The sequence below is a fragment of the Pholis gunnellus genome, assembly GCF_910591455.1.
Source record: "Pholis gunnellus genome assembly, chromosome: 2".
NCBI classification, from domain to species: domain Eukaryota; kingdom Metazoa; phylum Chordata; class Actinopteri; order Perciformes; family Pholidae; genus Pholis; species Pholis gunnellus.
In genome coordinates, this window is record NC_136536.1 from 7,356,855 (window position 1) to 7,382,772 (window position 25,918).

Below are 25,918 nucleotides of genomic sequence, written 5' to 3' on the forward strand. Positions count from 1 at the left end.
CGGTGGATGTTTTTCATGCATATCTCTTAAATGTGGCAGAGATCCTCACCCTGGATTGGTTTGATCAGCTGTTGATTATAATTAGATAGCCTCTGCCGTCTTATGTTTATTATATGTTGGTCAATTCGATTTCCTCGCGATGGATTTATGAATAACAGGTGTTGTTTGAGCCCGAGAGCACAGCACGAGCATGAGGCTTTATTATGTGTTTTTCTCTCGATTTAACAAACAGTGAAACAAAGCGACTGGGATCCTTTTTTTGTTTTTGCCGTGAGAGAAGAACATACCCAAAAAAGATGAAGGGATGAAAGGTAGGTTATCCTCTCTCTCTCTCCCTCCCTCCCTCCCTCACACACAAACACACACACACGCGCGCACACGCACACACACACACACACACACACACACACACACACACACACACACACACACAGCAGAGGTGATTTTGACACCTGTTCATCTGTTTTTCAGTCCAGCCTGTGTATTTAGGCCCAGCTGAAACGACAGCTATCTAATAATGTGAAACGATATTTGTCAAGGTGGCAGAGGGCTGTTATGTATGGGGAAAAAAACAAGCCCTCAGTTACAGCAGATCACATTATGTTTCCTGGCCTACATAGACACGGCCCACCCAGACAAGCACAGCTATGTTTTATTATCCCCTTACGGCTATAAATGAGTTTTTAAACAAGGCTGCATCTTGGATTTTTTTTTTTTTTTAATTGAATTTTCATGTTTTTAATCATGTCTTCTTTAAACGAGACAGACTGCAGGCTCCTTGCTGAAACACTGAGGCCTGGCTATGACAGTCTAAATAATAACTTCCTCCTGTTAAGAGTCAAATTCACACACACGTAGGCCTACAGTAAAAAAAAAAATGTCTGCCTGCTCTGCTATTATATTTTCATATTTGTTTTTGTGCTGTGAATGGTACAGATTTCACCCTGTGCTCTTTAACTGACGCACACACACACATCAGCATGCGGAGAGAGAGCATAACATGTTCTTTGCTCATTTACAACGTCTCTGTTTGTTGGACATGCCTAGTGTTGGCCGTACTGTGTCTGCTCCATCCCCCTGTACACCCCCATGCATTCACTCAAACACCCACACTTGCACAAAGTATGTGAGCTGTTGTATCTTAGCAACGGGCAAGGTAATTACTGAGAGAGCCAAGGAGCTGGCATGCTGTAGAGCTGCTGATCTGATCCCAGCCTTAGAGAAACAGGAAGGCAAATATTTCCACTGTGTTGCCCAACACAGCACTTCTACATCCATGCTGTGAAATGTGAGCTTGTTTTCCGTTTAGTGGACTGTTTTAGACCTATCAAGCACCGTCAGACATCTTGTTTTCCATTCCTCAAAATCCGTGTCTCTGTTCACAGGTGGCGAGGTTGTGGACAAAGAGGAAAGATGAGTCTGTCATGTAGAAAAGATCCTTACGGCCTCTCCTTGTAAAGACGAGAGCGCCCGCGGGAGACGACGGCTGTAGGAGGATCAGTAGTGTTTATAAAAGGGCCCGCACCAGGCCGGCTCCAGCGGAAGGTGATAGAATGTCTAACCAGAGCTTTGCCATCGATGGCCCAGGCAGTTTGCTGGCTGTACTGGCCTCGCAGAGTGGAATGGCAAGAAGCGGCAGCAGCAGCAGCAGCGGCGGCGGCGGCAGCGGCGGCAACAGTGGAGGAATCTCTGCCACAGATGTGTCTGCCTACTTTAAGCTGGTCTTCTTGGGTTTGATCATCTGTGTCAGCCTTGTAGGCAACCTCTTGGTCTCCCTGCTGGTCCTACGAGACAGGACACTTCACAAGGCTCCCTACTTCTTTCTCCTGGACCTGTGCCTGGCCGATGCAGTTCGCTCCGCCGCCTGCTTCCCCTTTGTGCTGGTTTCCGTCCACAACAGCTCGGCCTGGACTTACAGCGCCTTGAGTTGTAAAGTTGTGGCTTTTATGGCTGTGCTGTTCTGTTTTCACGCTGCCTTCATGCTGTTTTGTGTGGCCGTCACCCGCTACCTTGCCATCGCCCACCACCGATTCTACGCCAAGCGCATGACCATCTGGACCTGCGCCGCCATCATTTGCATGGTGTGGACTCTGGCCGTGGCCATGGCGTTCCCACCTGTCTTTGATGTGGGGACATACAAGTTCATCCGTGATGAGGATCAGTGCATTTTTGAACACCGCTACCTGAAGACAAACGACACCCTGGGCTTCATGCTCATGCTGGCTGTGGTGGTCCTGGCCACCCACGGTTTCTACGCCAAGCTGCTGCTGTTTGAGTACCGGCACCGCAAGATGAAACCCGTCCAGCTAGTGCCAGCTATCAGCCAGAACTGGACCTTCCACGGTCCCGGGGCCACAGGTCAAGCTGCCGCTAACTGGATTGCAGGGTTCGGTCGTGGCCCCATGCCACCCACTCTGTTGGGCATCAGGCAAAACTTACACAATCAACATCGGCGGCTGCTCGGGATGGAAGAGGTGAGGTCAGAGAGGAGGCTGGGCAGGATGTTCTACACCATCACCCTGCTCTTCCTGGTCCTCTGGGCTCCTTACATCGTGGCGTGCTTCTGGAGGGTCTTCGTCAAGTCCTGCACCATCCCTCACAGGTACCTTTCCATCACAGTGTGGATGAGCTTCGTCCAAGCCGGAGTCAACCCCATCTTCTGTCTCCTGCTCAACGAGGACCTGAGGAAAGTGCTGAGAAATCACCTGCCCAGCTACTGGAGGACTAAACAACACCTGCCCCAGGATGAGGCCTACTGCATTATGTGATAAGATAGGAGCTTAATAATTAAGAGAATGTTTCAAGTTTTAAAGGGAGAATTTGGGGGAGTAGAAGTGATCTAATGCACCTTGGTTAAGTGTTTGTTTTGTTGTTTTGCACAACAAAATAAAATTGTTGCCGACAAATGCAGGCGCAGTGCCATTTTATTAAGAATGTTGATGTTTGAATAAATGTGTCAGGTGCAGAGGTTTGAACCTAGAAAAGCCCCGGTGACACTTTGATGGTTTGTATTTCTGATGATGTACTGTATGATTACTAAGTAGGAAAGATCACAAGTATCACTGCTCCAACTAAGTGTGACAGATGCCATTTTAAAATAATGTTGCCTTATTTCAATGGGACACGCCCCAGAGCTTTCAACTGAGAATGAGTTTCTGTGTCACCTGAGGCAGACCACAGACGCGCAGTGGGTTCAAATCCTTGAAGAAATTTGCTGCGGACTGTGAATAGAAAGTGTTGATCAGAGCGTTACTAACTCTGAAACACATCAAGGAACTCAAAGGGTCTGAATGGATTCATAGACCACCCCGGACGCCTTTTCATGTAATTCAAAGGAGACTGCAGAATATTGAATGGACTCAATAACCTTGGATACATTTAAATAGCTGTTGTGACCCCAAGAAGCCCCTAACATGCTTGATTTTTTTGGACTTGATTTAGGGCGTGTCAGGTTTCTTTGTATCATAAAAAAATGCCTGTTTTCCTTTATTTGTAAACTATACATGTGAAGCAGATGACACTATTTTGAAATATGACTTGATTTCATATTGTACAGACTGTACAGGAATGTATATTCCTGCTTGTGTGTTTTTATATAGCATTTGTGTGTATGTGTGTGAGAGAGAGAGAGGAAGAGGTAGACGGAGAGGAGAGGAGAGGAGGGAAGGAGAAAGATGAGAGAAATAATGATGATAGAATAGGTTCCAGTAATATTGAGTCAATATGAAAGCAGCCTCATCTTGGTGTCTCAAAATCATGCAAAATTGAACAATATACTTATGGAAATGTATCCTTTAAGTGGATTTCCGTAACTGAAAATGTAGTTTTCTTTTTCAGTGTACAAGCAAATGTAAAGTAGAGATGGATTATGAAAAAACGAGACAGAATAATTAGAAAACAACAGGCGAGAGAATTGAATGACTTGAATGATGATGTAAATTACGTCGTTTTAAAAAAATCATCAGCAAATGATGATTTTGGGAATGTTTTTAAAGTATTGTTATGCTCTCACCAGAATACAAAAAAAAAGAGAAGAAATGAAGTGGCACTTAATGGGAAGAAAACTTGAATGTTTCCAGGCCTTCTTATATCTATACCCCCCAACATAAATGTCCCCATATGAGTCCTGTCCTGGATCAAAACGCCTTCAGGCTGGACACGACCCCAGAGATGTTTGGTGTGTGGTAACCGGCTTAAAGTATACAAAGTTTTCTCCAAATTAAGAAGAGAATACAAATGTCAGACCTACAGTATGTTAGGCATATATACTGTATATTTGTGCAGTCAATTTTCTAAATGTGGACACTTGCACTGCATACTGTATTTGCATGCATTCCACTGCATTTCATAGATTCAAGACTGGGGATTACAACTTGTACAGATGTTGATACGGAAAGATGAAGTAAAGCGGGAACTGAGGTCCATCATTTTTACGTCTGGCATTCCTTCGCGAGATGATATTCTGTAACTGTACAGTTTAACTGAGGTGGTTCTTTTGCCCACTCATCAATAAAGACTCTACTTTTGATGCATTCTGAGTTATGACCTGTCTGGATGTTACACTTTAACAGGAAATAGACCACTTTACAGTACATGTAGCAGGAACTACATCCTGTGTACATTGTAGTTCCTGAATATATACCAAAAAAAAGTTACAAATTGGTCCAGTTTAGTACACTCCACTGCATGAAATCTGAAAGTCTTCTTGACGCTTTCCTCTCCACTGAGCACCGAACAACAACTTGCTTACGTATCAACATTTCAAATCTGTGGAGACGAGTGTATAAATACACAAACTGAGGAGTTAGAATTAATTATAATTGTTATACAAGGCTCGAACTGAACTTTATGAGAACAAAAAATGTGGTTGGAACTAAGAAGTTGGTTTCTTATAGCTAGTGGTCAGATATACTTAAATCTTCCTGCAATAAAAGTGAGACTATTTGACTTTTGCTCATGGCTATGAATGTCATGAACCGGATAATGGCAAATGTAACACAAATGGAGAAGAGTCATGAGCTCACAGCTAAGCAGTGTCATACAAAGTTACACAGCGATACCTGTTTAAAGTTTGATAACATTGGGCATCATAAGCTACCGGTCATACCAGACCAAGTGAGGCTGTAGAAGCAAAACCCTTGGCTGTATTGAATTGAGCAAGGATGCATTTTTATTTCTTATGAATTCAACTTTTCACGAATCTAGTCGCACTTTAAACTATGAAGCTAAACAAATATATTCTGAGGTCGTTGAAATGTGTTATGAAATCAGACAAAATAGAATTCAAACATTAAAATAGTTCATTAACATTTACACTTAAAACTAGCATTTGATTTTAGTGCTCCAAAGCAGAACCATGAAATATTTTTTTGGGGGAAACAGCACAAAATCCAGAAATGGAGACTGTAAAATAAGGTTAATAAAAATAACTGCTCCTGTTTATCAGGCTTTTCAAGCGGCAGCTGAGGAATCTTTTGTGTAAACCGAGAAATTGGTTTAAGGCGGTATCCAATCGTTCAACAGACCAGAACAACTAATTTCATTCTCGAAAACTCAGTCACTGTCTGGATGAATACAAGTTGATTTAACAAGTATCAGGATTCCACCCTAAGAGAGAAATAACCAAATCCTAAAAGACACAACTGCTCATAATAGAAACCATTTCAAATGTTGTTGTAAAGGGTTAACTCCCCTGACCGATAAGGAACATAAATACTTCATGTACTGAATCTCATGCAGATGTATAGCAAACCTTATGCAACCAACCATACCATATAATTATGCTTCTGACATTTTAAAATGAAATGGAAAGCGTGGGATGAACATAATGGTTCAATCTTAAATAGGGCCTGATTGAAATCCAGCCATCGTATGATTGTGTATTCTCTCGATAAACAATTAGCCTGTATTTTTTGAAAGAGAGATCATTTCCATTGTCTTTATTTGTGCGCTCAGACTGATGAAAAACATGTTTCCACAGTGAGCCGCACCAACTGTGTGAACATCTTCTAAATAGTCCACGTTTAACAGGTTGTGTCCGACTGTGCCTCTGTCTCACCAGAACCGATGTTGAAGATTCATCTTATTTTTAGTTTTCTTCCCACTTCTCTCCAAGATACACCACAACAAAGGCTGTCTTACTCATTTGTGAAAACGTATCCTCGCCCACTGTATGTTCTGAAGATACAGAGTTGTTGCATTGTCCCATCAGAGCACTCAGGTTCACACCGTGGAAGTTTTGTGTTGCTCTCTTGGATAGAAATCCTTGTTGTTGTTTTTTTTATCAGCACCTTTCCTGTCAGTTTCAAACAAAGCCTCGTCCTGAACTTCCCAGACAGCGACCATTCATTGTGCTTTCACACCCACACTGCCACATTCGTACGTCACAATACCCTCACCAACCTTGAGAGGAAAAACAATCAAAAGTCTGAAGGTGCTGCGACTGTGCATTAATCAGACATAATGTGTCAGAACATGAAACCACTGATTCCTATGCACACTGTGCTTCCAGGGGACTCTTTTCACAGTATTATCACATTTGCTTTTGTTAATTATGTTTATCTTTCTCATATACTGAGATGGTGCAAATAGTGCACAGATTGCCATGATACATTAGTCTGACAGTGGTTGTGATCAGTGGTTCCCAAACCACCCATCACAGGGTTCCAATAAATGTTAAACAGATAAAATACATATGTGTGGGTCAGCAGACACCTCCCCTAAAAAAAAACATATTTCTTTTCAGTTTTTGCTGTTTTTCTTGCAAAATAATAGATACTTTCACCTCTAGTCTCTAAAAATCCTTAAAATTACACAATATTGGAAAATGGTTGAACTCACGTCAACACAAAGACCAGTAGTCGACATTACTTTCTTTAAAGGGATCACAGGTTGTAAACTTCTGATCAACCTGATACTATGTGGATATTTACTGTACAGTGTACCTGCAACTAACTACAGGTGATGTTGACAAAATCCAGTATTCTCATAAATTTGACCCAAAAACCTAAATGCTGGTAATGATTTAATTTGATATTTGGTCCTTTAAAAAGAGATACTTGCTCACAAATCGTTGAACAAGACGACACAACAGTGCTTAACACGCTCACAGTGACAATGCTAATGATGTTTAACAGGTTTGTTCACCATCTTAGTTTAGTATGCAAGTATTTCAACAGTTGCTAATTAGCACTAAACACAAAGTACAGTTGAGGTTGATGTGAAAGCCAATTTTGCAGGTTGATTATCTTAAACTGAAGAATTGAACAAATTGACATTTTGGAGAAGTATTCAACCTCAGGAGAACATGCATATATGCCAAAGTCAAGCCAATACAACCAACAGTTTTTGAGATATTTCATACTGGACTAGCCATCATTGACAAAAAGCAACACCTAAAAACATCATCAATGTGATTATTATGATTCATGGCCAGACAGGCAAAGGAATTGACAATTTATCTCTGAGCTAGAACACTCAGAAGGTCGAATAATATTTAACACCATAAAAGGCAACATAGAAGGGCAATATTGCCCAGCTCTAAAAGCAACAGTAGATTTCTCTTTCAGTCATTGCTGTAGGGGGAATCGTGTGTAGAGCGTGACTAACACTCTCCGACACCGTTGGTTTGACCACCCTACTACATTAAGCGGTTATTATTTCCGTTTGTTAAATGGTATTGTTTCAAATATATTTGGTGAAAAAAAGGACACAAAGACTGCTGACAGTTACAGTAGTTTATTCTGTATGTGCATTAAATAAATTATATGAATCTGCAACCAGCATGAACTGAATACACACACACACACATAGATTAGTACAAACACATACTTAAAAACGCGCTTGTCTTTTGTGACGATCGATTTGATATGCCTCCTGATACTGAGTTCAACGTCATGCACATGGTCTTAAATGCAAACAGGCAATTGCAGAACTGAAATCAAAGAAGGCGGTTTTTACTACACTTGATTACACTGCTTGAGTAACAGTTACATAAATAGTGAACTAGATCTATGCCAGAGGGACCGTCAATGTGATAAAGTGTTGGACCGGTTTTCTCTGGAAGATTACGTTTTATCCTCTTCACACAAGTTCTTCATCTCCGTACAAGTCGGAGGTAAGCCATGACACATGCATGGGAGTAGTGCTTTGTTTTTGTTAAAAAGTAATTTCTCAGCTGCAGCAGTACTGACACACACACACACACACAACCCCATCCCTACCACCTACACAGCATGGTATTCTATTTGATTGCACTTGATTTCACGTTAGACGTTTAATGCAGCCTGTTACATTCCAGTGAAAATCTACAGACTCGTTATTGGACGGTTGAGGGGCCGCAGGGCCATTTGTATGGATGGAAGCAATTTATTGGTGCACCAGTCACTTTTGCTCCCGCCTCCAGATGATGACCATGCCGGTGGAATCGGCGGACGCCAGTAAACTCTCGTCACAGTTGAAGCTGACGTCCAGCACTGGTCCCCCGTGACCCTGTAACTTGTTCACGATGGCCTTGGTGTTGCGTTCGACGTCGAAGAAGTAGACACAGGCGTCCTCGCTGCCGGTCACTGTGTGAGAGGGGAAATCAGAAGATCCAATAGTTAAGAATGATGAAGAGAAATTACAAGGACGACGAGATAAATGATGGATGGCTCACACAAAACAACTAATTTTGGATTGAAAATGGGTGTTTCAATAGCTCACACTGCTTCTAAACAATCTCAAGAGACGGTATTCAAATCAATTTGATGCACAATACAGCCTTGGAGGCCCAGACACAAACTGACTTTGCCTCACATCGCCTGTGTCTCGGCCAAAAGGTTGCACTTGAACACACCGCAAAGATTAAAGCCAACTACCATGTACATTCTGTGTGAGAGGAAATAACCCTCCATACCAGCAGGTAGTGGTGCGAGTCATTCAAAAAGGGAAATCGGAAGATCTAGGACTGTGGATACACAAGCCACTGATACATGATACAAAGCACTTTGCCTACCATGTTCTCACCCGTCACCAATTAGCTTGATTCCAGATGTCCTTGTGAAAATCTCCGTGTATTGGAATGATCAAATGAGATGAAGATGAAAAATGAAGAGAGTCTTCTGAGTGTGCTCTCTTGACTTTGACAGTTTCCTCGCTCACTTCCATTTCTCTTTTTATTAACTCAAGCTCAAGTGCCAGCGGTGCGGGAGACACCGCAAAAACACTCAGGTGTGTCGGGGCTTTTTTCGATTTTTTAGCAGGAGAAGCAGCTCAACTATCCAGAGATGCAGATATGAGGCAACTTCTCAGGTGTCAGTTCGTCAGTTCCTTTTTTAGATAATGTAGGCAATCGTGTTGCAAAACCTCAATGGCTTTTGTAACAGTGAAATAACAACACATCCCTCACTGAAGACTCTCCAGGGTATTTTTCTGAGTGAGAGGTTTCTTTTAATTGGAGAAACAAACCTGATAATTTAAACACTGACAAGCCTTGAATAAAATCAACTGTTGATTGTTCGGAAATAATAAAAAGTGAGGAAGATCAAATTAGGTGAAGTGTCAAATAGCACTTACGCAAACAACTTGCTGTATAACTTTTAAACAAATGACTGAATACAATGAAATTCTACGACCCTTTGGTAGATGAGCGCTTTACAAGGCCAATAAAATTCACTAAAAATATATATAAGCTAACAAGGTAGGTTACTTATTGCTGAAAGGTTGCTATTTGGATTTTTCTTTTCATCCGGAAACAGCAGTATGTTATTCTTGTGCATATCATTGTTCTTCACAGACTTCTTACCCACACAGGCCCCCTGTCTGAAAGACATGAGGGGGCAGAAGATGCTATGGACATGCTGGGAACCGTGCTGGATAGGGAAGCTTCTCTTCAGCTGTAGTGTCCCATCATTGTCCACCACCCTGCCAATGCAAAGGAGGCATAACTGATCAGATTCAATGTAACAACGCAAATACATCTTCACATGCCAGCTACACTAATGAAGACGGCTTTAAATAACATGACACTTCCTAAACAGTGACTTGTTCTTACAGACTGACCTGTACAGCAGCAGCTTATTGACACAGGCATTGATCAGCAGGGAGGGGTCTCTGGCCTCTCGGCTGATCCAGGACCGAGCAGATATGCTGCAGATGGAGCTGCCTTCACTCACCACCAGACGCTTGGCTTTGGTCAGCTTCCCTGTGTGTGTGTGGGAAGCAGACCAGCAGAGATGCATCAACCCTCTCCACCAGAGACAACATTTAGTGCAGGAATCTAATTACAATTTGTGATTCAGTCTTTTTGCCGTCGGACAAATATAAAATGTGGTGAGTGTACCTGTGGCCATGTCAAAGAGGAAGGAGAAAATGCTCCCCCTGTCATCACCGGCCCAGAGGATCCTCCCCGGAGCATCAAAGGACAGAGACAGCACGCGGCCTGTCAGCTTACTGGAGCCCCCCTTCGTCTTCTTCCCGGTGGAGATGTTCACCACCTGCAGGTGGTGCTTGCTGTTTCCCACCTGCAACACAGACCTGGGTGTGAGGATCTTCCTTATTTCAACGAGGGAGCGCTGACAAACTGACTGGCGCTGGTTGGAGTGTTCTTAAGGGTGCAGTTAAGCACAGGTGGATCTTTGTAAAATATGGAATAGTTCTTTGAGGTGTGACACTACGCAACCCAACATAAAGCATCTGCTGTCATCTCGTGTTCAAGCACAGGAGAGCAATACAGGGCGGCTCTGGCAGACAGACCAGTTAAACCCGTACTTTGTTTCATAATGGTATTACATGTTGTTGGTACTGACGGTCGTTTAAAAACAAATATCCATCTCCCTCATGTTCCATTTGATAAACTGTAAATGAACACTGCGGTGCACAACTTTGCCTTCATTTTACATTCTGCTCATCAATTCAAGTATTTGCCATTGCAAAGCAGAGTATAAACTAAATGATCGAAGACATTTAACACTTGCTCTGGCAACAAAAGATTGCATTCAACTCTAAAGCTTTGAATCAATGTCTGCACGGTGTAAATACGCATGCAGTTATTGGGATGGGATGAAAGGTTCCTATTGAGAGGTTTTGCCTCTGCATGCTTTTTATTGTTTTGTGAATATACTTTATTCACAAAAGCGAGACAGTGTTTGTAGTAAAATAATATGCATGATGGGTTTTTTTCTATTTTACAGCATGTTATGCACAATGAGGAGCAAATAAGAGTTGCAAAAGTCACCGTCATTGATTGTAGGTTGGTTGATGGGTACATCAGGACCCGAGCAGAGAATTTGTAAAATATTTTTTCAAAAGTTCTAAACACTGTGTGTGATAAATGTGGACTGTGCCTTAAACACCAAGAGAACAGGCAAACGTGGCTGTGTGGTGACAGAGAGTGTCGTTATAGTGTTTTTCAGGTTTAACCAGCGCCTTACCTCACAAGGTGTCCACACTAGACTAATATAGACCGTTTCCTATTTGACACAAACTAACTGACACACAATTGTCACACTGGTTCAAGTCCTCTGCTGAAGACTAAATCTGCAAACACAAGTTTCAAGCCGCACCGTGTAGTCTGGGATCTAAATTCAGACGTTTGAAATGTCAGAAAAGTGAGTCACATACTTTATGTCTTAGCACCGTAACGATCGCAGCTATGTGGCTTGTTTCAAGACTGTTGGGTAGATTATTAAGTATTACTGGAAACAGGAGAAATTCTGAATTATCACTGATTCACTGAGATATTAATATCAAAGTATCACCACTGTTATTGAACTCAACCATTTAGTCCAGAAACACACCTATTGTCATTTGTGAGTTAACGAAACGTGACATCAGGACTGGATTGTTACAACCGCAGGTGAGAAGGAAATTATTTAAAAAGTCCTTTAAAATCTAACCCAAAATTAGAAGCATAATACTGCAACACAAACATGGTGAATCCTCCCCAAGTTTTCAAGTTGAGGACACATAAAGAAATAGGTAGGATGAACAACTCCATTAGTTTATTAAAAAACTAAAATACTGAACAGCCAATTAGACGGGGATCTAATATTTCTCTAGTCCTGCATGAAGCGTTTTTCAATGTCATCACCCGTAACTGAGTACAAAACCAAGTTTCAAGTAAATGTCTCAAATGGGACTCACCACAGTAAGGTTGTTGTTCATGGGCTGGAAGGTGCAGCAGAGCAACTCGCTGGATTCTGGATCTCTGACTTCTCGGATGCACCGACCGTCCTCCGTGTTCCAGATACGCAGAGTCCCGTCGAGGGACGTCGACACAATGATGTCATTGCTCAGAGACCAGGCAAAGTCCGTGACGGGACCACCGTGACCTTTCAGGGTCACCTTCACACTGGGAGGAGACGGGGACAACGACATGATGGAGAGGCTGCCGTCCAGGGAGCAGCAAGCAAGGAGGTGCTTGTCGTCATTAGCAAACTGCAACCGTGGAACTAAAAGAACAAGGAGAGGAAGATTGAGTGAAATAAATGTTTATAATGTGTACAAATGGATTATCATGAATTAAAAAATATTTACTTACCAGCGGAGTCTACATGTTGGTCAAATATGTGGTGCATGCCAGCAAAAGCATAGTTTTCACTCAAAGTTGTGTCCCCCGCCATGGCACGACTGGCCTCTGCCACTGAGGTGGGCACCAAACTGCCCGGAGGCCTGCGGCCAGAAATAAAAACCGCCATGTAAGCATATAATCAATAGAACACACCTCACAAGCCCTTGCCTAGAGCTGACAACTCAATATACGAGATCTGATCATTACTGAGTGCAACCAAACCAGAATTACAGCCAGCAAATCCAACAAAACGCAATGGCTCAAAGGAGAAATAAATCACAGGGAATTAAATTGCCTAAGGCAATGAGACAAGAGGCTGAATGCACGTTGAGGATCTCTGTGTGGAGGTTCTTCTGGGTACCTCTCATCATAAACGGCTCTGTTCATCTGGGCCTGGAGCTGGTAAGAGCCTCTGCTGACGGACCGGCGGTGACCACGAGCCCCTTGGGCACGGGGGTCCTCCTCGAAGTCCTGTCCAAGAGGGGAGGAGAGGGAGGGAGGGAGGAGAGGGAGACAGAACCTCGTAGGAGTGAGTACAAGTAAAGACAGAATTTATTACAAATAATCATAAAATACCGGTTTAATAATTCTTGAAAACGTATTGAAATTACCATGCATTTATAAGTTAATGATATTGCCAATATACATGGGCAATGCCAGCCATTTCAACCAAGCTGCTCAGCTTAATATGTATGGGCAACCAAAGTGTTGCTTGGCTATGCTGCTGATTAATGAACACTGAGGTCTAACACCATCCAGATGGCTCTCATGTGTCGTATCCTATATGTTCATTCCAACTCTTAGATATTTTTATATCTAATTTTTCAAATTAGTACAGACACCCCCCCTACTCCTACATCCCCTGCTCTTTCTGTTTCTTTGGGTCTGACCTCCATGCGGTCCAGTGTGGTGCGGGAGCTGCGCACACTGCTGGCCCTGAAGCTGCTCTGCTCGGACAGGGGCCCGTAGCGCAGGGCCAGCAGCTGACTGCGCAGCCTCAGGTACTGCCTGCGCAGCCCCGGCTCAAAGCCACACTTGGCGTTCTCTCTGAGCAGCTGGCTGCGTCGGCGGATGTACTGAGTTCGGAACTGTGGGAACGTAGGCGTGCGGTAAGCATTGTACCTGGGGAAGGGAAAGAAGTGACACAGCACACGCAATAACTCACAAGTGATCCATAAGCAATTACACGTCTGAATAGCTTCTTCATCAGTTTAGACTATTAAAAGCTTGCAGTATGAGGAGTCTCACCTTGCGTCCACTGCCAAAACCTGCTGCCAAACTGCTGCCATTCCACAAGCACTCTGGGTAGAGAGGAATCCACTGCCAGGGCAGATTCCTGTCAAAATACACAACACATGTTTTAACATTTGTGTCCACTGTATACAAATGTAGCTTAGCTTAGCGTGAGTGTAACGTTCACAGGATTGAAATATCACCCTCCCATCCACGGCGTTGAATCAGGTGATGGTGCAGAATCTAATGACACCACAGGATATTGATATTGAGCTATGTTTAGCTCCAGACACCAATATAACTGTTGAACTGTGAAGGGAAGTGAAACAGTCAAATGGAGCTAAAGAATGAATGGGTTGGGGGAAATGTTAGCTTGCGGATAGGAAGGAGCACCAAAACGCAGGCGAGGGCATTTCCTGACAGCTAACGTCGCAAAGCTAACTAACGTAAGCTAGCAAGTTAGCCACAACATCATGAGCAATGCACTCGCATAAAAAACAGCTTTCCACTCATTCTTCAGTGTAGATAGATAGTATACAAGTAAGCAGGTTTATACAGAGTATAAGGCATTGCATTGTTATGTTACAGCACAGGGAAAACCCGAGAAATACACGTGAAAACGGCTCACCTTCCTTAGCTTTTCTCCATCGCTGCTTTTAACTGTCAAGTCACGTGACACAGTGGAACCAGCCCACTTACTGATGTGGCGCTCGCGCTGGAGCGACATGAATCCGGAGGATGCAACGCGTTCACATGATGTGCTGTTGACACAGTTTGATTTACAGCAGCATGGTTTAATAGGATTGTAATGACATTTATTTTCAACACCCACAAGCCAACAGTAATAACAATGGCAGGCCGGCTTCTAATATTTGCATATTAAGAGTGGTGCCTTGAGGGGAAACAGGCGGCCTCATAGGGGGAACACAATTAATTAGTTAATAACAGCCATAGTCTAATTGCATTTTACCCAAACCATGAGAAACCACAGTGTATCAATAGTTAGTAAAAGGCCTGCATTCAAAATCTTAGTTAAGTAAACTTATGGAAGTATTAGCATCAATATATACTTAAAGTATCAGTATGCATTCATGTGTAATCATGTTGCAGCTGGTAAAGCTGGTCTTCTTAATCAATCATAAAAAATAATTTATACAACACTACTACTACTACTACTACTACTAATTATTATTATTACAAATGGTAAAAAGTAGTGAAGTAAAAATACAATATTGGCTTCCAAAGTATAGTGGAGGAGAAGTATAAAAGTAGCATGGAAATATTCAAGAAAAGTACAACTACGTCAACATTTTACACAAGTACAGTAGTTAAGTAAATGTACTTCCACCACTGAAACGTCTGCACAATCAAGAATGGAAAGAATGGCAAATGTGAGCCTCACTTAATGATCCCTGCTATTATCCTCCACTCCTACAGTGCTGACAATACTGAAGACTAATTTAGTGTAACCATGTGTAACAACAAAACCCTCTATCCAGTGTCTAATGTGGCTGATCAACATTAACAAAAGTGATCCCTGGCCTAGTAGACCTTCTTTTTAAAAAAAATAATAAAACACATTCTCATGTTGGCGGTAACATGACAATAGGTGAACACACAGTTCCAGTGGGTTCACAATGGCAGTATGACAAGGTCAGCTATGAGGTTTCGCCTGGCTCAGCAAAGACCTGCAGAGCTGTGGGGCATGCTGCTCAGCTGACAGGGCTCTTTGCTTGTTCATGATGCTCTTTCTCGAAGGGGCCCCTGTGACAGAGCCATTCACCAGCACGGGCCATAAATGACCGAGGTTCAACAGCACATTAAGCACTGCATTCTCAGGAATCAGAACTGACTCGAGCACAGACAAAATGCCAGGAACAAAAGGTACGTAATGTGAAACTAAAATGTATTCCTACACAAGATGTTTTTTTGTTTAATTTATCTAGATTCTAGCAGAGCTGCATGTTCAATGACATACAAGATTGGATGACTCATTTAAAAACTATATGGTAAAGTCTGACATACATCTGTTTCCACTATTTTCAGGTAATAAGTCGGACAAGAAGTCAGCTACCAAGGTAGGACAAATATTACTATAGTTATACACTCATTTTCTTCTCAAGCTGTAATTCTTTGTTGTTGATATTCTTATTCGTTGTTTCACTTGATATCTATATTTGCCTTCATTTCACAGCAACCTCAGAGTCCTAAAGAGCAGCCGAAGAAAGATGATCAGAAAGGAGATGATAACAAAAAGCAAGGAGGTAAGCATTTATATCAAGCTACCTTTTGGCTGCATCATATGTTAGCCCAGTGAATCAAACCTGTGCACAGACTAGATGAATTCCGAGTAAAAAACAACTTTCAGTGGGTTGTGACACAACAAGATATTCCCTATGTCTGGCACACAGTGTGGAAATGACATGCCGTTATTGCCGTGTCCCTAGTGAAGGTATCTGTCTGTGTTTCGTCCCCTCGCAGGACAGCCGAAGGGAGAGAAGCAATAACTTCCAGGCTTTTGTGAAGATGGCTTTGGAGACACTGCTGGGGTCCTGCCGTCGTAAATATGGCAGCCCCCGGGGCTAACAGGGCTGAGTGCACCTCTCCCATCGCACTATCCCCCTGAACCTGCAGACTGGGCTGTTGTGCGGCCTCCCAATACAGCATCTGCTCACCTCTCACGGAGAAAGAAAGTGAACCTGATCTCCATTCCTCACCATCTGTTGTTCAACCTGTCCCTCCCACCCTTCCCAACCTTTTGCTGCCCCCTTTCTCCACACTGTCCACACGGGCTTATTGGATGCTCAGAAATAGACTCCAGGTTAAACCGGACCATTGCTTTGAGCAAAAAAACAACAGCAATTTGTTATCCCTTTGCAATCCTTCCCTAACTCACCTTCATACCATGATCGACTGTCTAACAGTCCATACTTTCTTCTTGTAAATAATAAATAATGCAAATAAACAACTATTTCTTACAGCAGTCCATGTAATCTGGCTTCTATGTGTACCTGGTATTCTAACATTTCATATCTTCTCAGACTGAGTGAATTAAACAGACGGAAATCCAGGTTTGATGTAAAATTTTATAAAAATATCACAGATGTATCAGTGCCTTCACATTTACAGGGAGAAAAGTTGTCCTAAAGTAAATATCAGAATACTATTTAATATACTGTACTTGACGGATTGAGTGGTATTAGGTCTGAAGAGACTGATCACTTGTTCTCAGGCATGAACAAACATCCAGGCTCTCATCTAAAACACTACATCTCAGTCATGAAGCAAATCCTTTTGACGTGCTAGATTTCAGACAGATATAGACAGAGAGTGAACACAATCTGATACAGACGCTTTGATTCTTTCATCAGGTAATCATCAATTACATAAATGCCCCCATTTAAAGCAGCGGTGTGATAAAAATCTGTACTTAAGGATTAATATTCAATATAGTGTACCGTATCAATTAAGAAGTTTAAACATTTCCCCCCTTTACAGTAACAAGTGTGAAATACCCTGATTCTAAACCGTTATTTTCAATACTGAGGAGTAAGAGAGTTATTCATATGTTCACATATACTGATAAGATCTTCTCTAAGCGAAGGAAAACAATTCAATTGTTAAAGGAAATTGTCATAATTACACAAAACAAAATACAAACATCATTAGGAAATTTCACCACAAAAATTAGTTCATAGATTACTGATTCATTTTCTTTATCTAAAATTCACAAAAGGGAAAGTCATCATACATTGTAAGTGCTGCCTCATAACCATAACCTGTGCTCTTTCCATCCAAAAGAAACCCCTCTTTGTTATCTTACACATGCACAATACACAAACTCTGTCAAAGGATAAGTCTGGAGTATTCTGTATTTTATTTTAATGCCAACAAATCCCACGAAAAGACTCAACCCATAAATGTATTTATTCTAACAAGTGTTGCCTTTGTAGCCGAAGTTGGATGTGGCTTATTTCTTCTGTGTCATTGACCTCCATTGTTGTCCTGCTGCTGCATAGAGCATGTGTATTAATCCGCTGCTGAAAATAGTCTCTAACAAATGCATTATTTACTCTTGTTTGAGAAGCGTCTGCTAGAAACTACTGTGCCCGGGCATTTTAGAAACTCATTCAGCCTTTTTTATAAATGAAATATAAAATGGGCTTATGGCCGAGAGCCAGAGACTCTAATGTTTGCTTTTCCTTTTCATGGGATTTGTTGATAATAAGAATACCGTAGAAAACCAGCAGCCTTATCTTTAAACCTATAAATACGATTGTAAAACACTTGAGGTGAGGGGGAAACCACATCTGGAGGACATCTGCCGCGACGCTGAAACCTAGATAATAGGGCTCTATCGTGTGTCCACAGAAAGGAGCAGTCGATCTCCACCATGCTGATAAGTATTGATTGCGACTCACAGTGAGACCTCGGTAACTGCCGTCACAACATGAGGGCCTGACAACTGCGGCTCGGATAAAAAAGATTGCTATACGGAGAAAAGGAGGGGGAGTGGGCTATCATTTCATGGATATCAAAACTAGTCCCCAGCAGGTTAGAATAATAGATTACCCGGCCAACATGGTTGGTTTATTGTTGTATACAGGTTGATTCTGTTCTGCTCGGTCTGATGCAGAATAAAGTCACAGTGCAGAGGTGGAGAACCAACCTTACATCTCTCATTATTGCTTCACTTTGTCCGTCTCGCATTGTTAGAGAATGAGGCGGTACAATATCCAGCATCCAAATGTGACCCAGTGGCTTGTCCAGCTCAGCTCTGACCACTTCTGAATGGTATGATGGGTTATATCATCCTGTAGGGGGGGGGCAGTACATACCATGTCAGCGCTCAATGGGATAATGCAAGTACACAAATCTTTACTTTCGTACACCTTTCATAAAAATACAAAAACGTGATGAGAAAATGGGATTCAAAATGTATTTCTAAACCTAATCTAAATGAACTATGTGCCAGTTGACTTCCCTCCTTTGAACGATAGATACTGCAGCTGTGGTGACATTCCTGCATAGCAGTTCACATGTTCTCATGTCACATAGCGCGTTGTACATTTTAAAGAGTACAGGGTGTATAAATATAGTCGCACATGTTGTGACCTTACCTCATCCTCCTCCATGTAGTCCACGCTGGAGTTGAACACAGAGCCCAGGTAGGTCAGGTGGAGTATCGCCAAAGCGCTGAATGCTATGTTAATCACATACACCCATAGCTTCTGTGGAGGGAGAAACAATGCATCATGTAAGAACAAACTGCTCAAATCAATACTTCAGACACTTTTATCTTTTTCATTGTCATATGTGTGGGTTTGTCTCTAGAAGGCCTGGAAAACGCATTCTCTCAATCAGCTTCTTACACATCTTGATGAAGCAGATTAGTTAAGAGCTTGACTGTTAAACTCAATAACTTCTTTTACCACCCGTTAACTTTGATTGTTGCTCATGTATATTTAATGTTATGGAGAACATTTTTGAAACCACATTTTCAGGGGCTTTTAATGTATCATTGCCAGGAACAATGTGAACGATCAGCACTGTGTTGCAGTCCATGCAGGCTGCTTCTCCCTGGCATAAATCATTATGGCCCCTCCCCTCTGCTCTTGGTGTGTGCAACCAATATAACATCAGGGATTTTAGCTGGGCATCTTGCCAGTCAACTCCTAAAGAGTATCAACTAACAGCGCTATAGTTTTACTGCCGCAGTTGTGTTTTTTCTGGCATTAGAACCTGATGTACACTACTTACGTAATCCTTATAATGATTATTTCTTATGTTTTCTAATAGGATTTGCCTGCTGGGGAAGTTTAATATTATTCGTATTGTAGGCAAAATCAAAGGGAAAAATGATAAGGGGCTTAATTTCATATTTTTAAGTATATGCAGAGTAAACATAGAGACCACATTTTTTCTGACTGCTAACTAGGCCAGAGGATCTACTAGGTAGGCCCCCTTTGAGCACCTCCTGCTCTGAAAGGAAGTGCCAGCAATGCCAGTTCAATGGACATTTGCACAGATGAAATAGTTGGAAGAAAATCAGCGTGATGTCTAAAAGATGTAGAAAACACCACAGGCCTGTGATTGGAATTGGAAATAGAAATCTCTATTTGTGCAGCATGAAGCATTAATTAAACATGTATTTAGAAAATAAATAAAATCAGTGAAAACCTACAATTAACTAGCCTATCACGAAAATAATGCACATCCAACAAATGAGTGAAAAACATGCGACTGTAAAAGAAGAACTGTGAGTATAGGTCGCATTTGGAGCTGCATTATGTTGTTTTCTGAAAGGAATAGTTTGCGACGGCGAATGAAACTGCCGTGACACTCGCTGATTCATTTCAATGGTAACCAAACAAAGGAACTTTAATTAATTGTACTTCGTTAATTGTACTACGTAGTGTGTCCTGCATAGATTTGAGAGCTGCCATTTAAAACAAAATCTGGGTCGAGTGAACTAAAAATTGTAGTCTCAACTGACCACAGTTTGGCCGGTTTGTGGATGTCCCATGTCACGCTAGTGACGGTTCTCTCTGACCAATCAGTGGTCAGCAGTATTTTAACACCACCCTCTAGTATCAGCTCAGCTCGCTTGGAACCTCGACCAAGATGGTACAATGAATGGATTAGTTGATCCACAACTTGTGCTAATGGAAATGCAAAAATAACTACTCTAATGTGTTACGTACTGAACTGAACTGGACTGCTTGGTGGAAACGCAGCTTTAAATGACCCCCTTTCTATGAAAAGGAGGAGAAAGGAGCATTTTACCTTTTTGTTACGGTGAGTGCAATTTGGCTGACATTTCTTTGACAGTACACAGGCATTAAAAACGGCTGCAAGCCTCTTCCGCAACACTGAAACACAAAACAAGACCAAAGCATTACAATAAAGCCAGTGGAGAACAGTTCCTTTTTAGCCAAAAGAGGTAAATTACAAGCACTGCAGTGAACAGAAACAGTGTGTAACAGCGGGTCCAATTAAGTATTACTGCAAAGCTAAGCAGCTTCTCTAAATGGAAAGGTTGTAATGTGGAAAAGAGACAACATTAGGCAGACACTCACCGTGCTCAATGTACGTGATGAACCCCAGAGATATAAGCACTGCACCCAGATGAAAGCTCAAACCCTGCCAGACACAAGAGACACAATCGAAACAATCCACTTGTTGCAGCAGACAGTAGCCTACAGAGTATGAGGTGTAATTGCTGATGTGAGATGTCCACATAGAACTCACATGCAGAAGGGCGCTGGCCGTGTACGTCACCATAATGGCGGAGAACGTCCCAAATTTGAGGGCACTCTTAAAAACATCTGTGAGACGAGAGCATCAGCTTGCTTAAATGAGCCATTAACATAATGAGAACGAAAAGGAAAAATAATAAAAAGAAAACGCAGCTGCTGCCATCAAGCAATCACTGCTCACATTATAACTCACAGGTGTGCAGAAAGCGAGACATGGGCAGATTCCATGATGTCACCACCTCCACCATCGACCGGGGGAATTCTATATTCAGTGGCTTGGCTACAGTCATGTCCCTACAAAACAGAAAGGTAAGAGAGGCTGCTTTGAAACATGAATAGAGACAAACACACTTTATGTTAATACTGCACATGCAATTCTGACCATTTGAGGTTTTCTTTCTCCTCTGTGAAACCTGCTCCCGCCAGAGTAGCGGTGGTCTCACTCAAATAACCAACAAAATAATTGCTGAAGTGAAAGGACGTTGTGTTCTCATACGCCAGCAGCCACCTAATGCAATGACATTAAAAGAGGAAGAAGCAGACAGATATTACACACCAATTACAGATAAGAACCTAAATAAATCAGTACTCAGCACGGATATACATACTTTGCCGGTGTACCTCTGAGAAGCAACAGAACAAAGAGAAAAGGTGTAGCAGTTAATGTTAGAGATTCAATTCATATGTTATATTGACTTGTGATGATCTATGTCTCACGACGTTTTTCAAGATTGTGAAACAGTTAAACAGGTAAATGAAAGGGTGAGACGGTTGTCCTGGCGCATACGTGCATGCACAGAGAGGAGGTAACGATGTGGATACACGCATGCAAGGTAAAGGTGTTGCACATATGGTAAACAGAAAGTAAGCATGCATTAGAGCGGCAGTTTGGATCCATAGTCAGTGTATTACATACAGCAAATGACAATTGGCACGCCCCCAAGCTTAGAGAAGCAGACAGGAGTTAGTGCATGGAAGCAAAGTAATGTATTACTGAGGACGGAGGGCAGCAGCTAAATGTATTTTAGCCACCTAAAATAAAGGCCCACCAAAAGATTTTACCTCAAAGAACACGGGAGTTGCTGGTCTACGACTGTGTAGTTGTGTGACTTTGGTTATTTCGAATTCATCAAAGTCACACACGAACACAAACAAACTAATCGATCAAGGCAGCGGTAGACCAGCAACCCCCGGTGTTCTTGTGTCTTTTTTTTTTTGAGCATAGATGGATACAACGGCTTCAGTTCCCCGTTGGGAACGGCTGTATCGTGGCAAAATAAAGTGGTGAAAATATTGTAAATATAGCGTACACTTAAAAGTGATATAGATTCCTTTGGTGGGCTTCTCTTTTAGGGGGCTAAAATATGTTTTGCTGCCCGCCCCCCTCCACAGCAGTACATTGCTTTGCAATAACTCATGTGTGCATCAAGCCAGAAACGTGCAGACCGTCGTCTACTGAAGACACTAACTATGGATAAGAACCTCATACAACTCCACTTAGAACAATTCTAACTATCTCTTTAAAGAATACAAAATATATGACGACGGGCATGCCTACAATGTTGAGTATCAGAATCACCGGGGTGAATTACCTGATCTTCCTCCTCTTTTTGCTTTAAATAAAAGAGGTAATAGAAGAAAATAATGAACCCATAAGCAATCCAAGCCAGGGAATAAACAGGGATTTGGACTTGTTTATCTCTATGTTCCACTCACCCTCTTAGTAGCTTGTCTCCATAGACCGGTATGAAATAAGGGAAGAGGTAGGGTGCCACACAGTTGGAAATAACAAGGCACACCTGGCTCTTCACCCAGCTAACAGACACTTTTAACAGCCATGAAAAGCTCTGAGGAGAAGAATGAACCAAAGATTTCAATAGTTAGCGGATCGCCTCAGCGTAAATCTTTTAAATAATCCCCTCCCTCTTCCATTCTTAAGTGATACTGTATCACACTCACCAGCTTACGTCCTTCTAAAGCTTCTTTGTAGCTGTTGAAGCTGATCCAGGGACCAAAGATGACGGTGCCCACAAAGTAAATATAGCCCATGAACTCGATGGGTGACGGTACGCTGGTCACCACACCTCTGTCCATATCGAAGGCCAGAGAGATGGCCTTCATGGCAACCACCATCTGTGAACCTGGACACCAGCAACAGCACATAAGACCATAAGACCATAATCAATGCTGGATATGAAGGTAAAACTAGAACGATCACATGTATTGCTTTTATCCATCAGAAATGTGTCAAATGTTGCTGCCTATACAGAAAACACTACCTCTCATCTTGTGCCAGTTGGTGGTGTCCTTCATGTGCAGCTCTCTGATAAAATGAGATAAGAATAGCTTCACTTTTGATGTAGTTTTAGCCTCAAATTAAACACTGACTTTGCACGGCGTTCACTTCAAACACAGCCTTGATGCGTGCTGCTGAGCTGTCAGGTGTCAGAGGAGGACTCTCTTACCCCAGCAGCAGATAGATGAGCACCGTGATGGAGAGGAAGGTGCCTCGGATGGTGGAGTGGCGGCACAGGAAGAGGAAGAGGTAGCAGAGGAGGCTGAGGAGGACCACCCAGATCATATGAAGCTCAAAGAACAGGTAGAGAGTGTAGAAACCTCCTGCTACTGTGCCCAGGTGCTTCACAAAAGAAGGGAGGCCTGACGTGGCAAGGTAACAAAAAATAGACGACAGTACAGGTGATTATGGTGATGCAGGTTATACTGTATGAAAGGTGAATAGTGAGTGAACCCTAAATTGGGCACCAAATAACCAGACTCACCCAACATCCAGAGAAGCCGACACAGGAGGCAGATAACCAGCAGCTGCCACACTTGCTCCAGCCCCTGCTGAGCTGTAGGCAGCAGGCAGCCCTGAGCCAGCTCTTGGTAAAACTTCTGCCGGCTGAACGCTCCCATCACTAGACTTAAAAAGCAGAGGGAAGCCATTTTTTTTTTTTTTTTTTACTCTATTACCAGTGCATACAACCTACTGTGTGTTTACTGCAACTGCACTTAAGCACACGTATGCAACTCGCAGGCAAGCCTGAACCATTCACTCACTGTCAACAGACACACACACCACCATCAGACTTCAAATCCCAGCATGCACGTCACCTCACTACAAATCTGTGCAAATCCATGCATTTAGATGTCAAAGTTTCAATGATGATCTTATGATCTTAATGCTATTACTGGCATCTACTACATATTAATTCACATTTTGATCTTGTAACGAATGCATCACACTGTAACGAGAAAGAAACCTTCGACATCCTCACCGTGGCACACTAATATGCGGAATTATTTAGCTCAGTATTGGTGAATTAGGAGACTTCTTGACAGGGCAGAACAGAATCCACATGCTATTCTGCAAGGCATGCTGTCTCCGCAATGCAGTCGACCAATGTGACGAGTTGACTCACAGCTGCATTCCTACAACCGCTGCATTAACAGCACAGTATATGTGCGGCGATGTGGGACTTGCAGGTTAATGCAGAGCGTCCTTAGCTCGTTAAGATTGCTAACCCTCGCTTCACCTTAGCCAGCGGGATTTTAATGTGATGCTACCCGCGTCCTTAAGAGCGGTTCCCCAGCCCCCCCCGTCAAGAAACAGCTAAGTGGAAGCCCCGGGCATGTCAGTCTGTTTTCCAGGGGTCAACTTACCCTTTTCGGAGCAGCAGCTGGAGGTTACTCCTCGTGTTCCTTCTCAGCTGCTTTCCCGTCCCTTCACAGTGAGCGTGTGCGTGTACGTGTGTGTACGTGTGTGTGTGCGCGCGCGCGTGTGCTGCCGCTGTGTTTTAAACACACTCGGTCCAGATGATGCTTATCTGGATGACTCCCATTGTCACAGCATCAGCACCACTTGCCTGTCATCTAAGCAGCCAGTCGGACACATTTCAACCAATCAGCTGCTTAGGTCCGGGAACGCCAGCCAATCATTCCTGCCGTTCGTCTTGAGTGACAGGCGACGTGGCCAATCAGAACCATCGCCCACCATTACCCGGCGCCTCCCGACCAATAGGATGTGTACAGCGTGCAGATTGACTGAGCACTCGCATCTGGCACGTAGATGTGGTACAAAAAGGTTTTGGAGGGATGAATTGTAGGTATGACTAATAAAATAAATATACACGTAACCTACTTTTTCTTTTGGGAACATTATTTTGCCAAAGAACACAAACCAATTTATGATCGTGTCTAAATGATATCAACAGTTATAACATATGTCTTTACTGTGAAAGAGTGTTGCCTTTATTAAGTTACCGCAAAAAACAACAAAACAATAACAAGTCATTCTTGTATGTAATGCAAGCAACAAGTCATCATATTTTAAGGGGCTATACGTTCCAACTAGTAGTTTTATGAATAGATTGAAAACATGTTTAATGCTATAAGATCAGTAATAACTGAGCCAAGAACTAGGTTTGGCTTGCCAGGTTGTGTAGAATCCCATTGGCTGTTGGTTCTCCACTTCATTTATAAAGGTTAAAGGATTTTACTTCTAAATAATTCATCAATTCAGCAGTTAGAAATGTTAAAGTAACTAACAGAGGGTCACTTTGTAAAAAGCCAACAGGTCTGCAGTTACATTTTGTAAAGGGCCAAAGTATCTAATAAAACATAAATGATGCAATTCTAAATGTCATTAATAAAGTGTATTATATTGCTGTTGTTTTTTTCTATCGAGTCTGTATTTTTAAATGTTTAGGTCCAAATGCTGCTGGGCAAAAATTTTAATTTGGCTCTTGAAAAACAACACATTCCTTCACTTTACTCTGCAATAGTCATGATGACATGTGCAAATAAACATTACAAATTATACTTAATAGTTAGTGGTTGCGATGGGTGGTTCTAAGTATATTGTACTATTGGGCAG

At 42.3% G+C, this 25,918-nt stretch overlaps 3 protein-coding genes across 3 annotated transcripts; 1 reads left to right on the top strand and 2 right to left on the bottom strand.

Moving 5' to 3' along the window:
• Positions 1-1,396: 1,396 nt before the first annotated feature.
• LOC306710663 (putative G-protein coupled receptor 173) lies at positions 1,397-2,768 on the top strand (the record flags this gene model as incomplete). Its single annotated transcript, XM_079179305.1, has 1 exon — positions 1,397-2,768. The coding sequence occupies exon 1, from the start codon at positions 1,554-1,556 to the stop codon at positions 2,766-2,768; it is 1,215 nt and encodes a 404-aa protein (XP_079035431.1). The 5' UTR covers positions 1,397-1,553.
• Positions 2,769-7,721: 4,953 nt separating this feature from the next.
• Positions 7,722-14,456, bottom strand: wdr13 (WD repeat domain 13). The gene is made up of 10 exons (XM_079181301.1): positions 14,412-14,456; positions 13,799-13,886; positions 13,441-13,672; positions 12,912-13,021; positions 12,521-12,651; positions 12,124-12,431; positions 10,322-10,502; positions 10,042-10,183; positions 9,785-9,903; positions 7,722-8,567 (listed from the first exon to the last, which is right to left on the bottom strand). Exons 2-10 carry the CDS (start codon positions 13,837-13,839, stop codon positions 8,383-8,385), a joined length of 1,449 nt encoding a protein of 482 aa, XP_079037427.1. The 5' UTR covers positions 13,840-13,886; positions 14,412-14,456; the 3' UTR covers positions 7,722-8,382.
• Positions 14,457-18,495: 4,039 nt separating this feature from the next.
• On the bottom strand, positions 18,496-23,958 carry LOC306701354 (protein-serine O-palmitoleoyltransferase porcupine-like; the record flags this gene model as incomplete). The annotated part of the gene is made up of 14 exons (XM_079166642.1): positions 18,496-18,597; positions 18,904-19,014; positions 20,570-20,655; positions 20,863-20,926; positions 21,035-21,111; positions 21,236-21,336; positions 21,425-21,550; positions 21,651-21,665; positions 22,635-22,655; positions 22,759-22,889; positions 23,002-23,183; positions 23,322-23,365; positions 23,508-23,700; positions 23,823-23,958. The coding sequence occupies 14 exons, from the start codon at positions 23,956-23,958 to the stop codon at positions 18,496-18,498; spliced, it is 1,389 nt and encodes a 462-aa protein (XP_079022768.1).
• Positions 23,959-25,918: the final 1,960 nt, after the last annotated feature.

Coding starts and splice junctions, on each gene's coding strand:
- wdr13 (XM_079181301.1), bottom strand. CDS start 13,839: ATGGCAGCAGTTTGGCAGCAGGTTTTGGCAGTGGACGCAAG. Junction 10,184..10,321: donor CCTCTTTGACATGGCCACAG/GTACACTCACCA, acceptor ACACACACACAG/GGAAGCTGACCAAAGCCAAG. Junction 9,904..10,041: donor AATAAGCTGCTGCTGTACAG/GTCAGTCTGTAA, acceptor TTGCATTGGCAG/GGTGGTGGACAATGATGGGA.